The sequence below is a fragment of the Saccopteryx bilineata genome, chromosome 2 (assembly GCF_036850765.1).
Source record: "Saccopteryx bilineata isolate mSacBil1 chromosome 2, mSacBil1_pri_phased_curated, whole genome shotgun sequence".
NCBI classification, from domain to species: Eukaryota; Metazoa; Chordata; class Mammalia; order Chiroptera; family Emballonuridae; genus Saccopteryx; species Saccopteryx bilineata.
Genome location: NC_089491.1, coordinates 221,809,821 through 221,833,145, shown reverse-complemented (window position 1 = coordinate 221,833,145; position 23,325 = coordinate 221,809,821). Strand labels below are relative to the sequence as shown.

The 23,325-nt window shown below is 45.2% G+C and overlaps 2 protein-coding genes across 6 annotated transcripts in view; one reads left to right on the top strand and one right to left on the bottom strand.

Annotated features, from left to right (window-relative positions):
* Positions 1-2,476, top strand: part of UBASH3A (ubiquitin associated and SH3 domain containing A) — a 39,582-nt gene extending 37,106 nt beyond the window's left edge. Inside the window, exon 15 of the mRNA XM_066254946.1 lies at positions 1,894-2,476. The gene's annotated coding sequence lies outside the window, so the exon portion shown is untranslated. The remainder of the gene's footprint in view (positions 1-1,893) is intronic.
* Positions 2,477-3,366: 890 nt separating this feature from the next.
* RSPH1 (radial spoke head component 1) lies at positions 3,367-18,803 on the bottom strand. 5 transcript variants are annotated; one of them, XM_066254942.1, is made up of 10 exons: positions 18,696-18,803; positions 17,399-17,512; positions 17,191-17,296; positions 12,196-12,286; positions 11,583-11,718; positions 9,147-9,218; positions 6,407-6,566; positions 5,373-5,528; positions 4,978-5,039; positions 3,399-3,468 (listed from the first exon to the last, which is right to left on the bottom strand). In XM_066254942.1, exons 1-9 carry the CDS (start codon positions 18,747-18,749, stop codon positions 5,011-5,013), a joined length of 918 nt encoding a protein of 305 aa, XP_066111039.1. In that variant the 5' UTR covers positions 18,750-18,803; the 3' UTR covers positions 3,399-3,468; positions 4,978-5,010. The 5 variants fall into 5 exon arrangements, with proteins under 5 accessions (XP_066111038.1, XP_066111040.1, XP_066111037.1 ...); XM_066254944.1 differs by having other exon boundaries at positions 5,418-5,528; XM_066254941.1 differs by lacking the exon at positions 4,978-5,039 and having other exon boundaries at positions 3,367-3,468.
* Positions 18,804-23,325: the final 4,522 nt, after the last annotated feature.

Below are 23,325 nucleotides of genomic sequence, written 5' to 3'. Positions count from 1 at the left end.
TCAAGGACTGAGTCCTGGGAGCAGTGCTGGAGATGGGCCAACACAGAAGTGTCTATGACAGTTTGTCACTATCTGATTAAGTTTCAACTCTATGAACTATCAAGAAACCAAAAGTTGCCTGACCTGTTGTGGTGCAGTGGATAAAGCATTGACCTGGAAATGCTGAGGTCGCCGGTTCGAAACCCTGGGCTTGCCTGGTCAAGGCACATATGGGAGTTGATGCTTCCAGCTCCTCCCCACCTTCTCTCTGTGTCTCTCTCTCCTCTCTCTCTCTCCCTCTCTCCCTTTCTCTCTCCTCTCTAAATTAAAAAAAAAATCTTTAAAATAAAAAAATTTTTTTAAAAAAAAAGAAACCAAAAATTAAAGCAAGAGAAAGATTTCTCACCATTTGCCTCTTCTTTCCTGTCCCTGTGCTGGTCTTTGATATTTATAAGCTTAGTCTGACCCCTGCTGATGTCCTTTGGAAATGGACATCCTGCTACCAGGGACTCCCACCTCCACCCACCCATGACATCATCTTCTTGATTTCCTCACCAGTGGGCTTGAAAACACAAACCTGGAAAGGAACTGTGCGGGTTTTGCTTGCATACCCCTGACACAGCAGATGTTAATGTTCATACCCCTTGTGGCACAGTGACTGGGGCTCTTCGTGCCCCAGTACTTTGTTCTTTCAGAAGATGAGAGGTGGAAGTAATGGGAGGGGGAGCTGGCCCCGGGCGGGACAGCAAAGGAACCTGGTATCCTCTGATGGAAAAGTGCTTGGGGACAGGTCTGGAGACTGCCACCTGGCCAACACTCCCCTAAGTTTATGTGAGAAGAGTCATCTTAATTGTCCCCTGAAGTAAGTCTTATTTTAGAACCAAATTTGAAATCTTTTATATATGACTCATGTTGGTGAATTTTTATGGGCTGAGTTGTGTGTTCCCCAACAAGTGCAGAAGCTGACATCCTAACCTCCTCAGAATGGGCCTTTAAAGAGGTAATTAAAGTACAATTAGGTCAGTAGGGGTGTCTTGATCTTATCTGGCTGGTGTCCTATTGAGAAGAGATCAGGACACAGATGCACACAGAGAGGGACAACCATGTGAGGACGCAGGGAGAAGACTGTCTCCTATGTGCGAACAAGAGAGGCCTCAGGAGAAACCAGTTCTGCCTACACCTTAACCTCGGGCTTCCAGCTTCCAGATTCCAGAATGGTGAGAACACAAATATCTGTTATTTAAGCTGCCTGATCTGTGGTACCTTATCATGGCAGCCCTAGGATACTACTAACACAGGAGAAACACTGATATAAATACCAAAACCGGTTCCTGAGGAGGGCTGACTGTTGGTCCCAGTGGTGCAGCCCAGCACAGGCATTAGATAAGTGGCGCCCTCATGTGAATCTGTAAAAAATGTCCAGATCCATACACTACCTCCCCTGACATTTTTGCACTTATTTTCCAACATTAAACATAAAGCTCTGACTTCCTGTGAGCAGTTGTGAAGAGTAAAGGCAAGAAGACGCCCAAACGTCTCCCAACTCCCAGTCCTGGGAAGAACAGATCTCCTGACTTTTGCTGCAGAACTCCCTGAACTTGTCCCTCCCACCTCCATGTATCCCTGGGAGCTTTCAGGGGAGGGCATGGGTGTTTCAGGGGTCCATTGGACACACACAGCCTCTGAGCTTCCTCCAGAGCCCGCTGCCCTTCTCAGCCCCATACTCGACTGGCCTCTGGTGGCTTTGCCAACCTGCTATCAGGAAGAAGGCACGCACCCAGTTGGGGTCACTACCCCATGCTCCCAATGCAGAGTGGCTCTGGGGTCTCCTCTATTTTGAGCCACTTTGTCACCTGGTGTCAGGGTTTACGAAGTCTCACAAACATCCCTAACTGCTCCCTCCCACACCTTCAGGCTCCAAATCAGCCCAAGGAACTGCGGACTGTAAAGATGCAGAACAGAGGAGCCCCTTCCCACCCATGTGCAGAACCCCCAGCCCTCCAGCACATATACGAAAGGCCTGGTATCTGTATTTGCAGATGCCAGAACCACAAACCTGGAACCCAAGAAAATCAACTGAAATCCTAGTGCCACAAGAAGAAGATTCAGCCAAGTGGCTCAGGTCCGAGATAAAGTTTGGACATCTATAGCTGGCAAAAGGCACAGGAAAAGAAGCAATAGAGATTTGTATTAGGCAATGAATTAATAGCAATAATCTGATAGTTTTCTGACATTGTGCTGTTCGTGAATTTCTCAACCTTTTAGTTTGTAATTTTTTGAGATTTCTTTCTTTAGTCTAAATAAATTTTTGTTTGAATATAATTTTATAGTTATAATGCTGTGTGCTTTTTCTTAAAGAGGCCCAGATACTGGGTTCATGACGTATTGTTCTTAAAGAGGCCCCATGTTTAAGAACATAAAAACCAGATAGAGCACATGGCCTCAGGTTGGGCAGACCAACTACAGAGGACTTTTGGGAGGATCTAAAGACACTTACCCTTTGAGTGACTCGGGACAATGGAGGATAGGTGATGCAGAACTGGCAGGGTGGGAGGCAGGGGCTCCTCCAGAGTTTGTGATTTTATAAGACTGGGGCTTGAACTGGTGCTGAGAGGAGAAGGAGGGGCCAGGATGGTGACCTAGGTGTTAGCCTCCAGCCCAGTAGGAGACCCAAAAAGGGTACATGCAGGCAAAGCCACGCCTGTGGGCGCCCTGCCTCTCAGCTATCGGCAGGGTGCCCCAAAACCCATACTGGTGTGCTGAAGCTGTGGGAAGGGCAGAGCACACTTCCAATGGCAGCGTCTGCATTCTCATCCAACCTAAAGTGTATTTATGATGTTGTGTTTTATGAGAATCGCACACAGGAATTCTCATTGTCTAGATGTTTTCCCAGTTCTCTTGAGGGTCATTTGAGAGAGGAGATTCAGTATCTATTACTGCCCTGGCCCAGCCAGAAGTCTGGTCCCCACCATGTCCTGTAGAGGGTCAGTGGTGTGGCAGTTTTCATTATCCCAGAAGACACCCTGAAAACCAAGGTAAAACAACCTGGTAACATTTAGTGTAAAGAACATGAGGCAGGCCTGGCCTGTGGTGGTGCAGTGGATAAAGCATCAACCTGGAATGCTGAGGTTGCCAGTTCAAAACCCTGGGCTTGCCAGGTCAAGGCACATATGGGAGTTGATGCTTCCTGCTCCTCCCCCCCTTCTCTCTCTCTCTTTCTCTTTCCTCTCTAAAAAAATTAATAAATAAAAATCTTAAAAAAAAAAAAAAGGAATGTGAGGTAGAGGCGATTTCATCAACAAAGGAAAATGAAGAAATTTATTTGCAATTTAAACCATTTTCACAAACAACTAAGTAAGAAAGATTAGTAATGGGTTAGTGTTAACCACCCAAGTGACAGACATTTGTATGACACAGTCCCCATTCTTTGGGTCCCGTCTTAGTCTGGATCAGACTGTCTAGTATCATCTTCTTCAAAAACTACATTTCCTGGGAAGAAAAGGGAAGCATGAGTACATTTGATATTAACTGGGGGTTTTTTAATTCTATATTTGCTAAGCTGGCATTTGGGACCATATCATCCTCTGTTGTATGTCCTGTGTATTGTAGAATATTCAATAACACCCCTAGCCTCTATTCCAGCACAACTTGTCACCTTGCCCAGCCTCCAAGTCTCCAGACATCGTCAAATGTCCCCTGAAGGCCAAAACTGCTGAGTTAAGATAACCTTCCTTCTGTCCAAGCTGTTTCAAGAATCGGAAGTCTCAGACACTAGTTGGTCCTAATGCCATGGACTCAGCCTAATATCCCCAGCCTGGTCCCTGGATTCCTCATTCTGAATATCACTCATGCCTATCCCCTCCTTGTGCTCCCCCCACCATGGCTTCTGTGTGGGGGAGCCCACACTACCCAAGTGGAGCCCCTTCTTCCTCTTTGTTGCCTGGCCCCAGGGCACCCAACCCCCACCAGCCCCAGAGGAGCTCCCTAATTAGAGGCTCCCTCCTCACTGTACTCAGGATCAAGTCCAAACGTCACCTCAAGCTCTCAAGGAAAGGCCATCAGAAAGGGACCTTGCCCTACTCTCCACCTTGCTGTCTGTCTAAGCAATAGTTCCTTCTTGGTTTCAACGTTCCACCTCCCCCAACTCTCTCAAGGTACCTAGAGGTTCTCCCTCTCCCAGAAGTTCTTTCTATGGATGCTCTAGGTAAGTCATGCACCTGTCCTGTACCTAAGAGTCACATAGAGGTCATAAGGCAGTCAAGTCACTGATGTCCTACGAGCTTTCTGCCCATTCCTCAGGGGCTGAGCCAGCATGGTGTCTCCCGGTGGGAGATGCTCAGTACCTGCCCAGGACCTCCTCGCAAGAGCATCTCTGTGCCTGTTAGACACTGTATGAACATGAGCACACTGCATCCTCACAGAATCCCACAGGCACTAAGGGTCATTCTCTGCATTATGCCAATGAGGGATGCAGGAAGAACAGGACAGGCAGTCACAGGCCGCAAACTGGTGAAGCCAGATTTCCAGGCCCTAGTTCTCAGCCACGAGGCCACATGGTGGTGCATAATTCTTTGGTGCATTACTATAGTATTTGGGATCATGTTGCTGACAAAAGTCCAAGTCCATTTGTGTTTAAAGTGGTTAGAAAACAGCTTTGTGTGCTGTAATTATCTCAGATATTAGTTTCAAAATAAAAGGAAATATATTTTCCCTCAATTTACAGCCTAGACCAACTAAGTCGCAACTAAGACCCTAGGCCCAAGGACCACATATCTCAGACCACCGGTGGCCTGTCCACCAAGATATCCACTTGACATCAGATGTAGGAAATTGGAAAGAGAGAACCCTCCCTGAGCTTTCTGGCCATGCTCTCAGCACTCAAGGAAAGATTTATGAAGATTTGAGGAACCGGAAGCCCTAAGCAGACTCGAGGTCACATCCCTGTCCCAGGACCTGCAGTGGCAGAAGCTTCCAGACTAATGGTATACTCAAACCCACCTAAAAAGGTTTGATTCCCAACAGTGCCAGCTCTTAATCCTGTGACTCAGCCCTGGTCAACCCTGTAATAACACACAGCCATGTTATGCATTTCTCACAGAACACTGCAGCCTGAGGCCTGCTTTCCTGGTAGAAATGAAAATTAGCAAAGATCAGAGAGAGCATGCATGGCACCCGCTGTCCCTGCAGCTGTGGGAGGGTCACAGGAGCACCTAGGGGTACTGTGTACCTGTGGGTCCTATGTGAGTTCAGGGAAGGTCTTCAGAGACCTTCTCCCAGTTGTTCAGGCCTGGACCAAGCGTGGCCGTGGTCAGGGAGGAGAACCTACAGCCCATCCCAGTGTGTGTGCAGCCTCACTTTCCACCACCCCTGTGCCCCCCAGAGCATGGGCTCACCCTGGTCTGTGCTGTTATAGCGGTATTCTCCCCGGTTGAAATCACCGCTTTCCTCCCTGAAGGCATCAGTATCTTCCTCCCCAGGCCTCGTGACATCGCCCTCCCCGTCTGAAACATCTGTCAGCGCCTGGGACTCCTCCACAGGCTCTCCTTCACCTGCGATGAAACAAAGAAACACAGTGTCCAGCGGAGCACAGGCCTGTGCAGGGTGGCTGCTTGCTCACCTGTGTGACTCCCACCCTCCCTTATCCCTCAAGGGACCACCCCTTCCCAGTGGACATCACCCAGCTCCAGCCCAGACCTGGCCAACAGAGCCTCCCATCCCTCACCACAATGACTGCTTCAGGGATGGTGGCTCCACTTCCCAAGGGTTTGGATGACCATATTGGGGAAGAGAAGCTCTCTGTTCCCCAGTGTCCTTCAGCTGACTAGGTGACAATTTGATAAAGTCAGTGAGGATTAGTCTCCAAAGGGAAAAAAGCAGAGCCAAGGCTTATGAGAGCAGAGACCAGTGAGCTAAGGCCTGATCCAACCATGCCTGGTACACCTTGACCTCCAGTTGTATGAACCAATAAATTAGTGTAGTTTCACTTAAGTCAATTTGACTTAGCTTTTAATCTCTTGCAATTCTTCAACATCCCAGGCAGTGTAACTACTCAGGATGACCACAGTGATGGCCATGGAGAATACGGCCCAGACCCCACGGAAGGGCTTGTCACCCAGCTGCTGTCAGCCAGCTTTCCTGAGGTCACACCCACAACCAATCACTGAGCAAGGTGAAGGGATAAAAGTTCCAAGAAACATTTTATATCCAGGGCCTCCCATGGAATTAACTAAGGTTGTGAGGGCCTGAATCATGGCTTGACTCTATGTAATCAATCCTACTGATCACTGCCCTTCTGATCCCAAAGGCTTTCCCTGATAACCCCTTGTGTATGGGAGGGACCACATCAGTGTCCCAGGAGCCCAACTTCCAGCCAGCCTGTGCGGATGCTGTTCTCAACCCACCCCTCCCACACCTGCAGGCGCCATACCCTCCGTTCCCGGGGCCTCCTCCTGGCCAGGCACATCCACAGGCGGCTGCCCCTCAGCGAGGGTCGGCGTCCACAAGGCCAATTCTGTGATCTTGGTAGCTTTCCATTTTGGAATGACATTTATTAATGACTCCTCTTCCTCTTCCTCTTCCCCTCTTTCCTGTTTTAAGTTTAAAAATGTGGATTTGCCAGTGTGTCTGAAAACGCACTGCAGATACTTAAAGGGAGGGGAGAAAGGGCAGGTTAATTGCTTTTGAGCATTCGTATAATAGGAATCAGTGATCAGATCAATTGCCAACTGTCCAGGTATAATCTAAGGCAGGGGTCCCCAAACTACGGCCCGCAGGCCACATGCGGCCCCCTGAGGCCATTTTATCCGGCCCCCGCTGCACTTCCAGAAGGGGCACCTCTTTCATTGGTGGTCAGTGAGAGGAGCACATATCACTTGTTACGGCTAGCAGTGACAAATATGGAACCGGATATTGACCATCTCATTAGCCAAAAGCAGGCCCATAGTTCCCATTGAAATACTGGCCAGCTTGTTGATTTAAATTTACTTGTTCTTTATTTTAAATATTGTATTTGTTCCTGTTTTTTTTTTTAACTTTAAAATAAGATATGTGCAGTGTGCATAGGGATTTGTTCATAGTTTTTTTTTATAGTCCGGCCCTGTCTGAAGGACAGTGAACTGGCCCCCTGTGTAAAAAGTTTGGGGACCCCTGGCCTAAGGCTTGAGCATGGGGTGGGGGTGGCGGGAGTGGCACTAGGATGAGGAATAAAATGTAGTGGGACAAGGTGCCAGCACACTCCCCACAGGCGCCGGGAGAGCCTGCAGACCTACACTCCCCAGCTCTGGGGCAATCAAGCATTGACCACAGTGAGAAGCATTTTTCCACATCTCAGCAACATTTTCCTGCCCTGAGATCCATCCTATCACAGTAAGAAAGGGCCTAAAAGCATGCTAAAATGAGCTTATAGTGATATCGAAAGGGATAAGCACTAAAGCTCCAGTCTCAAGGATTACGGAGGGAAAATGAAATTCCAAAGCGGCCACTTTCCGTCACTCAGCCCACCAGAGGATTTCCTATGTTATACGTATTTTACTACAATTGGAAAAAAAATTCAAAACAGGCTGCTGCCAGATTTGGTCCATGGGCTGCAGTTCTCTACCCCTTCTCTAAAGGAATGCATTCCCCTTTGAAAATGTAGGCTTTTCTGTTTCATCACAGTGTGGTCATCACCCGGCGTGCAGTGCTGGCTGTGGACAAAGGTCCTTGGGTCGCGTGCATTTCTACACAGACTTGTTCCCAAATATGATAGAAAGAGTGTGGGGGGGGGGGTGTATAAGTATTTCCCCCTTAGGTGTTTCTAGCGGTTCTTCCTATTTCTTCTTTTTATCCTGAAATACTGACTTCTAATTTAACTTTTGCCTGGAACTGAAAAATACTTAATGTGTTTTATTTTTATCACTTTGTAAGTGAAAATAACTGCTCCATCACCAAGACTGTAAACGTTAGATCTGTTACAAATGGCAGGACAGTGACCTTAGCAGACAGGTTCCTTTGGGGGCCAAGTAAGAGTTTTCCAACTCCAGGGAGAGCAAAAGCAATCAGTAGTCCTACCACAGAGCCAGTCAGATGTGTTTTGTTCGAGGCTGGTGTGTGGGATTCCCACAAAGACAAATGCACTGAGTTCTAGAGGTGCATGGAAGATGACATGTCCCTGATCACTTCTGGAAACCCTCCTCACATTCAGACTAGACGTCCTGGGAACCAAGAAGACACAATGCTCAGGGGTGGTGAGGCCTCATTTTTGGCAACAAAATCAAGCATTTCGGACATTTCATATTCTATAGTTAACTAAGAAAATGACCCTGACCACAATCCATGTCAGCTGGAGCACAGTGGCTATGAAGCAGGGCAAGAGAAAAAGGCCAAGGGAACAGGCTGATGAGCCTCTGGTCACAGTAAGGAAGGTAGACATCGACCCACAGACTTTGGAATCATGGGCTGTTTTGGGGGGCAAAGTGACTGTGGTGGAGTAATTACAAAGGAAGTAGAACACCCTGGGAAAAGAAACCAGGAAAAGAGGGGCCCAGGGCCTGTCTGGGTGGTGGGGTACCCTGGTGGGGTGCCTTGGGTCTACCCTGGGGTAGTGGGGATACTGGGGAGTGCCCGTGGTATTTTACTAAATTGCCTATTATCTATAAGCCTTGGGCAGACAAACAGAAATACAAATACAGACATGCCTCCCCCAAATACACACACATTTGGGTGCATAATAATGACAAATTAGCTAGCTAATTTTAGTATGAACCACAGAGTATTGATTTATTATTAATATTAATGTTAATGTTAAGTGTTGGAAAGAAACAAACTGAGAAAACTGTAAGTGGTGCAAGTTATCTGAACACACCTAAAATGTTGAGTTATTGCACAAATCTGATGATAGATTTCAGTCATCATTTCTAGGACCTAACTGTCCAGAGCCTCTGGCTGGCTCAGAATTAGCTGGTTCCTCTGCAGAGGAACTAGGTCTAGATTTCAGCAATAACTGTGAAATTATATCATTGAGTTCTGGCCATTTAGTTCCTAGACTAACACACGTCAGTGAAGAAGGAATGAGGATAACTGAAAGTCCCCCAAGACCGGACATCTCACCTGTCCGTCTGTGAGATCAATGTCTCTGAGCAGCTCTCTTGCCCACAAGTGTAGGAAATGATATATCCTCCATCACTTACCGCATCTGTGAGACGATACTCCCCATGCTGCTCGCATCCAATGTCAAACACGTACTTGCCGGGGCCGGTAGGCTATGGGCAAAGGGAAACCAAGAGGTGCCTAACTTTTGAGAGTCAGCACTCAATAGAAAGTCCCAAATGCTTTAGAAATGTTACCCCCCATAAAACCCACCCACCTCATGAGTATAGGGGAAGTCCAGTATGGAACAAAGATTGCTTTTCTGAACTAATAATTAATGGAATTGCAAAGTAGGACTGTGTTTTTGTTTTTTAAAAACTTCACTCTATTTTATCTCTTTATAAAAGTCATGTATTTATTACAAAAATTTCACTAAGACAACAGCCACAAGCAAACTAGATAGTGATAGAACTACTAACATTTTGATGTAGTCTCTGTAACCTTGTTTCTAAGACAGAGGGTTTTTTTGTATTATAAATCGGACAATTTACATATACTGACTCCAACTCTATTTTTACTAGATGTATGGTATGAATGTCTTCCTGTGTTTACAAATATTCTTCCACAACACCAGTCATCAACCTGGTATTTTATTTCATCTGAGAATCAAAATCTATTTCACTCATTTACTATTGCTGATCCTGGGTCCACTCTCACTTTCCTTTGACAAAGACAGCAGAAGTAAACATATCCTGGGTTAAATCTTTGAGTGCACTTCTGGCATTTTCCTTAGGATAAGTTTTCAGAAGTAACATTTTTGGGCAGAAGTATGTGCAGTATAGGTACACCAGAATGAGGCTTTAATAATTCTCATTCTCACAACAGCACTTAAGAGGCTCTTCGTTCTCAAAATCTTGTTTTTATCTGGCCCTTAACATTTTGTTCTGTTTTTACAGTTTTAATATATAAAATATTATTTTTAGCCCTGGCTGAGTAGCTCAGTTGGTTGTAGTATCGGTCCCGATGCGACAGAGTTGCGGGTTTTATCTCCAGTCAGGGTACATGCAGGAAATGAAAAAATGAAAATGAGAAAAGCTCACTGGCTCCTGGGCACTGAGCTCAGGGACAAACATTATTTTTTTAAAGAAAAAATTAAAATGTTAATTTTTAGAAATTCATTTTAAGTCATATATTTTAAGTTATGACCACTTGAATCACATTGATATAAGTGCTTTATATATTAAATGTGGCAAATAACCTAGCTCCATTCATCACAGAATTTTTAAGTTTTCTTTCTAGTGTTTTCTAAGCTATAAAGGATTATTTTTATCAGGTAAAAACTACTTTTTCCCTTTATATTTTCATTTACAAAGTTTCCTTCTTCATTTTAAAGTTAATAAATATTCACTTATTTTTCTCACTGTGAATTTATTTACATTTAAATCTTTATTTGTCCTAGAAAAGATCTTTATCTATAAGCTGGAGGACAAACTCTGATTTTATTTTTCTCCCAAATGGTTACCAAGTTGGTCCAGCACCATTTCTTAACTTCTCCTGTAATTTCTTTATGAATTTGAAATTACGTCCTCATGGAGCACTAAATTATTATACATACTTGTATCCAGCTCTAGACTTTCAGCTTTACTGGTCTGTATAGCTCTATCCTACTAAATAGCCCACAAAAGTTTTGCTGGAATCACATGTGCAATGTGTAGATTTAAGGAGAATGAGCTGTTTTTCAAAGACTCAAAGGAGAGTCTGTAATTAGGGTGTGAACGATATGTAAATGAACCCCAATTGTTAGAAGAGTGTGAGGCTCCTTCATTCAGTGAAGTGTTCCCTGTGCGGACTTCTAACAGCTGTCTCAGGGACAGCATCTGTTCAGCCCCTGACTGAACAACGTGAGTGCCAAGGTGGTAGGCTCTCAGTTCGCCAGGATTTCTCTGCATCCCACCGGGAATTAGACAGAAGGGCAGGCAGAGCCGCGAAGTCCTCCCAGCAGAGGTAACCAACGTGGATACTGCAAGCTGGAGGCCTCCAACCCAAGGTCTGGCACTCCAGGTGGTTCTCTGGGCAGTTCTCAGAACCCACAGCCATCAGACCAGGAAGGTACTGTGGTCTTTCTCCCCAGCTCCAGCCTTGTGTCCCCCAGGGGAAAGAAAGTCAAAACTCCACATGCTCAACAGCAGAAAATGTTCAGTCGTTCCCGACAAATAAGGATCTCATATCTGATTCACCCTTGAAATTGAGCACACACAACAGAAGGCCACATGCCCCTGTGTTATAAGGACGTGATAGACCACTGCTGGAAGAGTCTGGGATTTACTGGGATGCAGAGAAACTGGCCAAGCCTCCCCCTGACCCATGCTCTGCCCCCTGTGGGTATCAGGATGCTTAGAGGGAGGCACAGTGGCCTCATTTTCCATACTCAAGATGGGAGGGTGTCCCTGAAGTTTTAGTACTTTTTGTTCACAGGGTTACACAAAGAGGAGAGCACTGCATATTTTGCTGTTAAACATCACTTCCCACTGACTTACCTTTTTGTTCAAGAACTTGCCCTGGTATCTGTGGTTCAAGTGAATGAGCTCAGCTGCGCCCTCCTGCTGCCCATTCACCCAGGACCCCACGTACTTGCTGCCAGTCTCTGCGTAGACATAGGTGCCTTGTCCGTGCCTGGTAAAGACAGGGAGCACAAGCCTTTTGTTCTGTAGCAGTAAAAGACCTTCCAGGTGTAGAAAACAGGCATTTCCATTGAGGGTAGCCTAGACTGACATAGAATCATAAGCCATCTGTGTCTGACCCATCATAGCATGCCTCCTGCTCACCATGCCCAAGCGTGGGGCAGGAAGCACGTGCCAGGCAGCAGGAACCTTCTGGTTCTCATGCAGAAGAGGTAGCACTTCTGGGAGCTGAGGCTCAGTCCCCAGAAGGTCCTTTTTCTGTGCCCTCACTCCCTGGGGCTATAGGGTGAAGGACCCACGGCTTTTCCCTGTGAGTCTGCACCTGCCCCATAGCGCATCATAAACCCTTAAAGCCATGAAGGGTTTGGACTGCCAGGCAGGATTGGTTTGTGGACTTATGTCATGATTCTGTTTCTTAATAAGACATCATATTCTCATTACATGAATCAATCTAAAGAGAGAACCACACCTTTGGTCAGCAAACCAGTCTCCAGTGTAGGTGTCGTTATTGACATAGTAGTAGACGCCGTGGCCTTGCTTTTGGTCATCCATCCACTCCCCTGGAAGAGACAACACAAAAGCAAGCCCTGGTGAGAAGAAGGGGGCCAACCCTTCATCACTGTCTCTTCCCACTCTGACTTCCCTCCCACCCTACCCCTCGGCGGAAGGGCATGGAGTGGGGAGCTGGCTAAGGGAGGTTAAGTTAGGAAGTGACTGGGCAGATGTATGAGTGGAGGCTACAGTCATACGTGTGTGCTGACAGCAGGTCTCACAGTTGGCCAGCCACACAGCAAGGATTCAAACCAAGGATTGTCCGCCCTGCTGCCAGAGGTCCCAACACCACATTCTTCTGCCTTGCATGTGTTTACTGACCCAGTAGCCACCTCAAGCCTTGATTTTTGGCCACGTGCCAGCATGTCACTCCATTCTTGACCTTGTCACTTGGCTCCAATGCACCTTCCGAGCCCAGTTGCTCAGAGCAGCCCTGCCTGCACACAGCTTCGTATGAGTGGGCTCCCTGCCTTTGCCATTCGGGCCTTTGTGTGGACTCCTCCCTCACCTGAGTGTCCCTGCCTATTCACCGCCATGCAGGGTCTGGCTAGTTACCTGCTCACTTGACAAGAAATACTGAAGTTGGCAAAGTGATCATAAAATTCATAACATAGCTCTACCATTAAGAAAACAACAAACTAGTTAATGAATGTCCTCAATTAAAAGGTATAAACATATTCCTTCACAATGTCCTCACATCTTACAGCTGACATATGAAAAGGACCTTAATAGAAGTTTCCAAAGTTCACAACAACCCTACAAATGAACATGGGATCTAACTCCAGGGTAGTGCAGCAAGAAAAATATATTAAGTATTTTGCATAAATTTTTCAAATATAAAAGAAAAAAATTAAATTGCAAAACGCACTAAATTTCAACCAGAAAGGACAGGTGAGCAAACTTTCTTTTTTCTTTTCTTTTTTTTTTTTTTCAGAGACAGAGTCAGAGAGAGGGATAGATAGGGACAGAAAGACAGGAACGGAGAGAGATGAGAAGCATCAATCATTAGTTTTTCATTGTGACACGTTAGTTGTTCATTGATTGCTTTCTCATATGTGCCTTGACCATGGGCCTTCAGCAGACCGAGTAACCCCTTGCTCAAGCCAGCAACGTTGGGTCCAAGCTGGTGAGCTTTGCTCAAACCAGATGAGCCTGCGTTCAAGCTGGCGACCTCGGGGTCTCAAACCTGGGTCTTCCGCATCCCAATCTGATGCTCTATCCACTGCACACCGCCTGGTCAGGCAGCAGCAAACCTTTTTAAATGTCACAATTTACTGAACAACTTGCTGGAGATTCTGCCCAGCAGATTACAATCCACTGATAATAACTGTTATTATAATTATAATTGGAGTATAATCAGTAAACTGTGCAGAGGTAGCTGAGAGAAAGCCACCCCCTGGGCTGGTCTCTAACAGCTCTAAGTCAGTTTTCTCCTTTGAAGTGAGTGCCATTTTTAAAATTTATTACTGGTTTTTTTTTCATTTAAAATTAACTTTTTTTTTAGTCTTGTTACCCCAATCCCTTACTTTCTCATCATTCTTGATGATGATAGCTGAAGTGTTTGGTTTTTTTTCAACTATATTTCTTTTCAGGAGAAATCCCTACAGTTAGTTGGTTAGTGGTTGGTTGGTTAGTTGGTTGGGTGGGTGGTGGTTTGGGCTGGTTTTTTCTCTGGGAGAGACTTATTAGTTACAAAGCTCTCCATCCCACCATCTTCCCCATGCCTCCCCATGGGTCTAGTCCTCTGGGGATTAAAGACCATTTAAAATGAAAAGCCCAGCCCTGGCCGGTTGGCTCAGCGGTAGAGCGTCGGCCTAGCGTGCGGAGGACCCGGGTTCGATTCCCGGCCAGGGCACATAGGAGAAGCGCCCATTTGCTTCTCCACCCCTCCGCCGCGCCTTCCTCTCTGTCTCTCTCTTCCCCTCCCGCAGCCAAGGCTCCATTGGAGCAAAGATGGCCCGGGCGCTGGGGATGGCTCTGTGGCCTCTGCCCCAGGCGCTAGAGTGGCTCTGGTCGCAACATGGCGACACCCAGGAGGGTCGCAACATGGCGACGCCCAGGATGGGCAGAGCATCGCCCCCTGATGGGCAGAGCGTCGCCCCCTGGTGGGCGTGCCGGGTGGATCCCGGTCGGGTGCATGCGGGAGTCTGTCTGACTGTCTCTCCCTGTTTCCAGCTTCAGAAAAATGCAAAAAAAATAAAAATAAATAAATAAAATAAATAAATAAAATGAAAAGCCCACACAGGATAAAGAAGAACAAGACACTTTCTCCCCATTTAAAACACAGTGAGTCATTGATTTTCCCTGGTGGCTTCCCCCCTCCTCTCCTGCTGCTGTGTCAGAGAAACACAGAAGAGAAGGGAGATAGCATTTGTGGAGACCCACCAGCTAGGGTCTTGCACTTGCCACCGAATTTGGGATGTATAATAACAAAAATATGGTTTTGTAGATGCAACACCTGAAAACCAGAGAGATCATGCAGAACTAAAATGGAGATCGGGGTTTGTTTGGTTCCTACGTGTCACACTCTCTTCTCCACGAGCACCCCCATGGCCGGCACTCATTCCTTCCTCCAGCTCCTGCCATCTGAGAGCTTCCAGAAGAGCCAACTTTAAGTCATACTTTCTTGCTTCTGCACAATTTCATTATTAAACATCTTTATATGTATTGGTTCCCCTTGACAGACCACCAGACCAGCATGAATAGATATGCTCTCTTCCTCTCCTTTCCCAACATCAAACCCTCATTGGCCCTCTGTCTCTGACACCCACCCACCCCTCCAATCTCATCTCCCATCCCTTAAGCATCCCTGCTTCCCTGTGTCTAGTTAAGTCACCCACCCACCTAGGAATTCCTCCCAGATTTCTCTTCTCACAGCACTCCTTCCTGGGCTTTTTAATCAGATGGGGTCCAATATCTGGGAGACTATTCGCTATATCTCCGGCACAGTCTGAGCATACTCATTAAACTGCAGAACACTATTCTGTGCCCCTTATGTTGGCAGTCAGCCAAAAGACAGTCACAAAGAATTCAGCCATGTGTTCTCTGATCTCAGAGAAAAAAACTGAGTAGTCACTGCTTGCTGTAAACTAGGAAATCATATGGAGAAACAAAAATTTACAAATGTTTCCAAAGACATTTTAGGTTCTCTAACCTTCATATTAAAAATTCTTTAATCTTTTTTATATACAGTTACATGTTGTTCAAATGTATTAACATCTACACTGAAATAAAAAATGGCAACAATAAGAGGGGGTTCATAGGATTTGGAAAGAATTAAATTAAACCCTAAATTGTTTAAAGTTGATTTAAAAAGCAGCAGGTGTTTCTTCTGGAGCAAGCCTTCTAAGATCTGCACAACAAAATAGAAATTTCATCTCCAACAGGAAGAGAATTAACACTCTAAAACTTGGCCTCTGATTCTGGAAGGGCCTTTGTTTCAGGATTCCTGGGTTCCGGTTTTACCTGGCAACACGGCAGGCAACTCTAGGTTGCTCTCTAAGGATATGTCACATGAAGAGGTGATACTGCCACACAGGTATGTGGTCACCCAGCCAACATTTACTGAGTGCTTCCTTCCAACAGGCACAATTCTGAGTGTTCTACGTGCATCAATTCACTACGGATGAGAAAGCTGAGGCAGTCAGGGATGAGGTCCCCTGTACAAGGTCACACCTATTGTCACCACAATTTCAGGGCTGGGTTTATAGATCTTTGAGGACAGGGGTCGGGAACCTTTTTGGCTGAGAGAGCCATGAATGCCACATATTTTAAAATGTAATTCCGTGAGAGCCATACGCATTATCCAATAAAAATTTGGTGTTGTCCCGGAGGACAGCTGTGATTGGCCAGCCACCAGCAACTATTAACATGAGCGGTAGGAAATGAATGGATTGTAATATATGAGAATGTTTTATATTTTTAACGTTATTATTTTTTTTATTAAAATTTGTCTGCAAGCCAGATGCAGCCATCAAAGGAGCCACATCTGGCTCACGAGCCATAGGTTCCCAACCCATTTTAGGAAATCTGATGAAACTAGGTAACTTCTTCCCAGAAAAGAAGCCCAGATGTAGAATTTTGTACACAGTTTCTGAAGGCTTACTCCCACTCCTCGCTTGTCATTCCTCCCAGGTTCAGAGTTTTCTTCATCCCTTGTTTGGATTAGACTATGACAATAGGAACACCCGATGACAATAATGCTTGGGGCATCAGTGAGGTTCTTGGAAATAAGGAAACAAGAATCTTCTTGAGACATAGCATTGGCATGTTAAGAATTGTGGCAGAGAAGAACACTAATCTAATAAGGTTGAATGCCTCTCACGAGGAGCCCTCAGTGAAGGAAGTGCTCAATATAAATAGTTTTCATCAGAAAAGGGGTCTATCAGACATGGAAACAGTAAAAACAACTTCAAAGAAACTAACACAACAGAGAATCTAATGTCATGGGCACAACTCCCTCCCCAAGGTTCGTGTTCACACAGCAGCAGAGGCGGATTAAGGTCAGTTGAGGCCCTGGGTGCAGCCTCATGTGCCTATGCAGCGTAGTATGTGTATCATATGCAGCAGGGTTTTGTGCAGACCTTCAGAAGTCGGGGCCCAGGGCACATGCCTGGTGCACCCGCCGTTAAATCTGCCTCTGCCCAGCAGCTTCCCTTGCATTTGCTCCTCCATGCACAGGCTCACAGGACAGAATGTGCTGGTCACAGGGACAGTCACACTTCCCATAATTGCAAGCCTTTCTGGTTTATGCATCAACCTTATGAACATAGGAACACAGTTTGTGTTTGTTGAATGACTGACTAATCTGGAGAACTTTAAAATTCCCCATTTATCTCAGTATTCACAGACAAGTTCAGTCCCAAAAGAAGGCCTCTGCAACACAAAAATCTGCTTTGTGAGAACATATTACCTTCGTATTTTGATCCATCTGGGTATATAAACGTGCCTTGACCATGCTTTCTATTTTTAAAGTATTCTCCAATATATCGAGCACCGTTTTTAAATTTGTAGGTCCCCTGAAACACATTGATTGTAGGAGTTATATCATTTCTGAATTAAATACTCACAAATTGAGTATTAAATATAGAAGACTACCTACTTAAGTCACCGATTCTGACCTGGCCGTGTCTTTTACCATGTTCATAGGTCCCCTCATATGTGTCCCCATTGGGCAGTCTGGCTTTCCCATGACCATGCCTTTCACCTGCCTCATTTCGGTCCCCTTCATATTCCTGGGGAAAAAAAATCAGCATAATTACAAGCTTCCACTTTTTAAGTGCCAACCATGTGCTACACATCAAATCCTCCCCATGCTCTGACCAGTCTTACAGGTGAGGAAGGTAACCATGCCTGGGCACTAAAAAGTTACAAATCCAGTGGGGCTATTTAAGGAGAGAAACTAGAAAGCTGACTGGGCATGTGTTGTATGTTGGGTTCCCTCAGAAACAGACCCTGAGCAAGTAACTTTTTTTTAAAGTGCTCCCAGGAGAAACCAGTAGTGGGTAGTAGCAGAGCAACCAAATGGCGCCTTGATTGGCCCACCATGAAAGCTGGAACGCCCACTAGTGGGTGGTAGGGACTAGGTTGACCAGCACTGCAAAAGTGGGCGGTTTTTATAAAAAGTTTGTCTACCCCTGCAATACACACTCACATAGAGCCCAGCTCACCTCACTGGTTGTGTATCCCTTACCTCTTCCGCTGCCTAAACCAAAGAATAATTCCAACAACCAGGGTCAGGTCCCACAAGAGTGAAGAAAGCACATGTGATTATAGAGCTATGTGGTAATATCTTCAGGAAGCCTTTGCTGAGCCTGAGATTTCCTCTCAGCATTTTTGAAGGCTGCCAGAAAGCAGCTTTCCTTCATCCACCTTAATCCTGAGGAGCCAAGCTCCACTGTTGAAATACTTATCCAAGAATAGTATGGCACTGCCCTGGTGGGGCAGGTTAGAGCACCACCCAAATACACCAAGATTGCAGTATGATCCCTGGTCACCACATATACAAGAATCAACCAATGAATGCATAAATAAGTGGAACAACAAATCTCTCTCTCTCCCCCCCCCCCCTCGTTCTCTCTAAAATCAAGTTTAAAAATAAATAGTATGGCACCTTGGGAGAACCCAGACATAAGAAAACTGGACAGAGGGGAGGATGCTTGGACCTTTGACTTGGAAATCTTTGCCTTTAACAGGAGGATAGATGTGGAGTAGGACACAGCGAGCTGGGATGTGGCAAGCAAACGTCATAACGTTTCACCTCTCAAGTGCTAGCTGTGGCCGGCGAGGTCTTGGTCCCTGGGTAGGCCTCTGGTAGGGAGACTGTATGTAACTGGCCTCCAGACCAGTCTATTATGCGAATCCGGCCTCCAGGGGTCCGGTACCCCGTGAAGCCTTTCTCTCACTCGAAGCTCTCACCCCAAGATCATTTTCTCCCTTCTCCTCCAACTCCTCCGAGCCCATATCCGACATGGCTTCGCTTCTGCTTCGATCTCCGTCGCTGCCTGCGCGCCTCTAGTTGGTAAGTACCAGCAGCCGGCACCTCTGCGTCCGCCGTCGCCAGGGAGACGCGGCCAGCTCCGCCTCTCTCCTCTAGAGCCGGCGAAGAGATGCAAGGCGCGGGGTGGAGCCACTGGCAGCCACCGATGCTATCAGCAACGGGAAGCATCGGCCAATCGCCGCCCGGGATGGGGAGGAGGCGGGGCCTGGAGCCGACTTGATACCTTCCGGCTCTCTAACCCGACGTTTCATAACTGACTTTGGGAATCCCTTTTGTGGGCTGCTGGGTGTTGCGGCGAGGGGCCTTTGAATCAGGCCCCTAAAGGGGAAGGGCGCAGGAGGCGCGTTGGGTAACTTCTAAAGTGGGCATCACCCCTCACAGGTTTTGGGCACTGCCCCTTCCCACCCCTTCCCTCGGCTTCTCGGCTTCTGCAGGTTTGTCCACTTCTCATCTCCTTGCTCTGCTCTTCCGGCTCTGAGGCGTTGGCGGTCCACAGAGACGTTTGTAAACATCTCCTGATTCTAGGAGGCAGCTCTGACCTCTTAGCAGATGCGTGACCACATGCATACACACTACACACACGCACACGCGGTCGCACAGACATCCACATGCACATTCACGCCCACTTCCACCCGCTGATGGGCCCCTCTTCCTGTCATCTGACAATCTCCTGTCCATCTGACACTGTGCCTTCCTAGGGCCCCTCGTGATCTCTTTCCCAATTTCTTAGTCATTACCGGATCCAGGCCTTCTTACTCGCCCAGTAAACTCTGGCAACAGCCTCTGGACTTCTTAGCCATTTCACACACCTCCTCAACTCGGAAATCCAAATGCAAACCAGTCTCATTCGCTGGAATTCAGCATTTCATGTTCAATGCCCAAGCCATCTTCTTCATCTTCTTAGCTTCATGGCCACAACCCCTTCCTTATACTTGTTTCACACAAAACCAAACCACAGGCAATTCCCCAGATACATCTTTCACTTCCCACTTCTATACTTTTGCCTGTGCCACACCTCGCCCTGAAATGACTTCATCTATCAAAACACATAGCCAAACTAGCTAAGGGACCACTTTCCAAAAAAACTCCAAATCCATAAGGGCACCCTCAGGAAGAGAAAGAGGAATAGTACTTTGAGAAAGAAGAAAGGACTTCAATTCTATCATCTATCTATCATTCATCCATCTACTTTAAAGGTCTGAGTGTGACAAAATGCAAATTTTAATTCTATGTCGTGTGTTTATTAGTATATATTAAGCATATTTTTCTGTGTTTTTAATTTTTTTACTTTAAATATGTGAAACCTCCTTCTTGCAGCCTCTATTGATCCTTTAAGTTAGGTGTGCTTACTATCTCTCCCTTAACTCCCACAGTACCTTGAACCATCTTTATCACATGCAAGACAAGTTCTGTCTCATGTAATAGTCATCTCTGCAGGTATCTGATTTCTGAATACTCAGAAGCTATGCCACCTTTATCTTTTTCTCCTTACAGCACCTAGAAAAGTCTTTTCACTCAGTAGATGTTCAACCAAACCAGTGAAATCCAGTTCATATGAGCCTTTCAATCCCTAATGCGATGGATATATGGTCAATTTTTAAAATCTGTTTTACTTAAAAATATTTTTGCATGTGGAAATAAACAACGACCATCCAAATGAGAACAAGCAATGACTATTTATTCATGGCTTGCTATAACAAGGGAGTAAGCCACTATCATTTGCATTTGGCAGGGACTCAAAGGCAGGCAGAGAAATGGGAAAATTTTATAGCAGAAAAAATGGAAGGCTCTGGGTGTGCCCTGATAGAAAGCTGTTGATTCTGGGAAGCTGCAAGAAAGCTAACTAGAAGCAGGCATCCTATATGATGAGTTAGAGTACAAATTAAACTTTCTTTTATTGGTCTTAAGAAGTACAGACAAAAATTAGAAAAACTCTCAGTTATTAATCAAGTCCTGGTCAGTTGACGCCAATTATTACAGTTATTGTTTGTTCCTGGGTCTGTTGGTAGAGATGGCAGACTGACTTCCTACAAGTCTGAATTACAGCAGGCTGGCTTCCTGAGATGGTTACTGAAGACACTGGGTTGATTTTCTTGGCTACAGATTTTGGGTCAGAAATCCATTTTTATGTATGGTCTGGACATTGTATATTTTTATACATCTGATTTCTAGTGTGTTTTTCAAACTATACAAATAACTGTTTCATCTTAAATCTAAATATTGTATGATATTCTTAGTTGTTACTGAGATTAAAACCTTCAACAACAATCATAACCCAATCATTTTATTCCTTTAAAACTAATATTTAAGTTTTCAAAATAATCAATCTATAAGGAAGGAAAACATTGTTAAAGTCATCATTGTTTGGTGAAAACATTACTTACTTAGAGTCAGAATGCCCACGTTCTAATTCTGGGTTCCTGTAGGTTATTAGCTTTGGTCACCTTGGGCAACTGATGAGAAGCAGAGTTCAACACCCCAAAATTTGCCTTTTTGGAATATTGATTACTTTAAGCTGGGTTTTTTTAAGAAATAAAAGACTCAGAAAGACTTTAGACTGCCCCCCACACACACACACACCTGCTGAAAAGAATTCACATAGAAAAACCTGCTTAAAGGAAGGGAACATCACCTTAGTATCATGCTATGAATTAAGTGTGGCAGACAAGGAGGATCCAAACAAACTCTGTTCGACTGCCCTCTGTGTCACAATGTTTCTGGTGGCCCAGCAAGAATTTGTGGACCAAATGTTTGCTTCTCCTCATATACCTGCGCATTGCCTACTCTCAGGTCCCATATTCTTGAGAAGCCCCATAAGTATATATGTAACAAATTTGGTTATTTTCTCATGTTAATCTGTCTCGCATTAATTTGATTATTAGACCAGCAAGGAGAACTTAGAAAGATAGAGGAAAAAATATTTTTCATCTCCCACATAACTCACTTGTACTCTAAGCCCCAGTTTCTTACTCTGTCAACTGGGTAGAATAAATCCTAGCAATCTCAAAGAGATTGGAGATCAAAGATGATATTTTATTTATTATAATGGCCACATACTGCTAATAATGAAGATACTACAAAGAAATCACATATCATTATAGAAAGGTCCCTGCACACCCACCCCAAGGTTTATTGTTTGTTGCTGCTGTGGAGGAGAGAGAGGAAGGGTTGTTGAGTAGACACAGAGTTTGATCCCGCTGACAGCATTATGGATGCCGAATCCACAAGACGATTATCCACAGATTTCCTGAACACAAAACCATGCAGACCTTTCCCTGAGAAACAATGAAACAGTGGAAGGTGCAGTCTTAAGCAAATCTCAGGCCCAAACACATCGCTTATGAAAAAAAAGAAATAATTTACAAGCAAATTAACACACACGACCTTACAATTATACTGCTTATTAGTTGCAAAGATAATAAGATTAAAAACATCAAAATTTAACAGTTTTTCTTATGGGGAAAAGTGAGGAGATTGGAATAATAGACCATTATTTTCTTCTTTGAACTTGGCAGTTGCCACATTTACTACAATTGAACATGTCTTTCTAATAAAACATTTAATATATTTAAGTTTTAGAAATATAGAGTGGTAATCAAGAATATGCAAATAAATGTTACCTTTTTGACTATAAAAATAAATGTTGGAAATTTAACTTTCAAATTTGCTCTAATAATGACCATAACTAATGTTGGCGAAGTTCTGACTGTATCTCATTAAATCCTCATGGTCATTTCCCCATTGCATAGCTGAGCAAAGGGAACCACAGAGAAATAAAGTCATTGCTCAAGGTCATACAGGCAGTGGGATTTGAACCACGTTTTCTGACTCAAGAGCTATTACTGTTAATCACTACACTTGACTGCCTCCCAGATCCCTGATTTAAAGGTGTTACTCTGGTTTTCTGGGAGTGACCTCAAGCCACCCACCAAGCAGAGAAGCACTGGTTCAATAAAGCTTAGATTAAAAAAACAAAGTGGCTTAAGTAAACCCTGTTCTAAATCACATCAACAGCAGCTGGTTGCCTAGCCATAGCGCTGGGGAACCCTAAAATTTACAATTTGATTCACATCCCATTCAAATTTCTCAGAGTTCTTCCTTACAAAATATTTCAATACAGTGATTTCACTACACTCCAGGTTTAGCAATTGTCCAAATAAGGCAAGACAGAGTAAATAACAAGACTGCCTCCCAGCTTCCAGCAGCAGCAACTGGACAAAATCCAAAGTGTTCCTTCCAGAAAGAGGCTGCTTCCCAGCTCAGATCAGCCACAGAGCCTCACCTGCCCCCTCCCTCTGCAGACCTGGGGAGTCCTAGGAAGACCAGGCCAAGTTGATTTTGGTACCCCATACTCCCTGACCCCTAACCCCCCGGAAGTGTTTGGAAATCATAGAAGCAGCACTTTCAAATCCTGAAAGACCCCAAAACACTTGCTCAGCTCATCTTCTTCCTCTCTAACAAATAATATGGGGCAAAAAGAGAAGGACATCCTTTTCTGCCTTGTAAAAACCTTGTCAGGGAGGCACTTCCCATAATCCACCAGTAGGG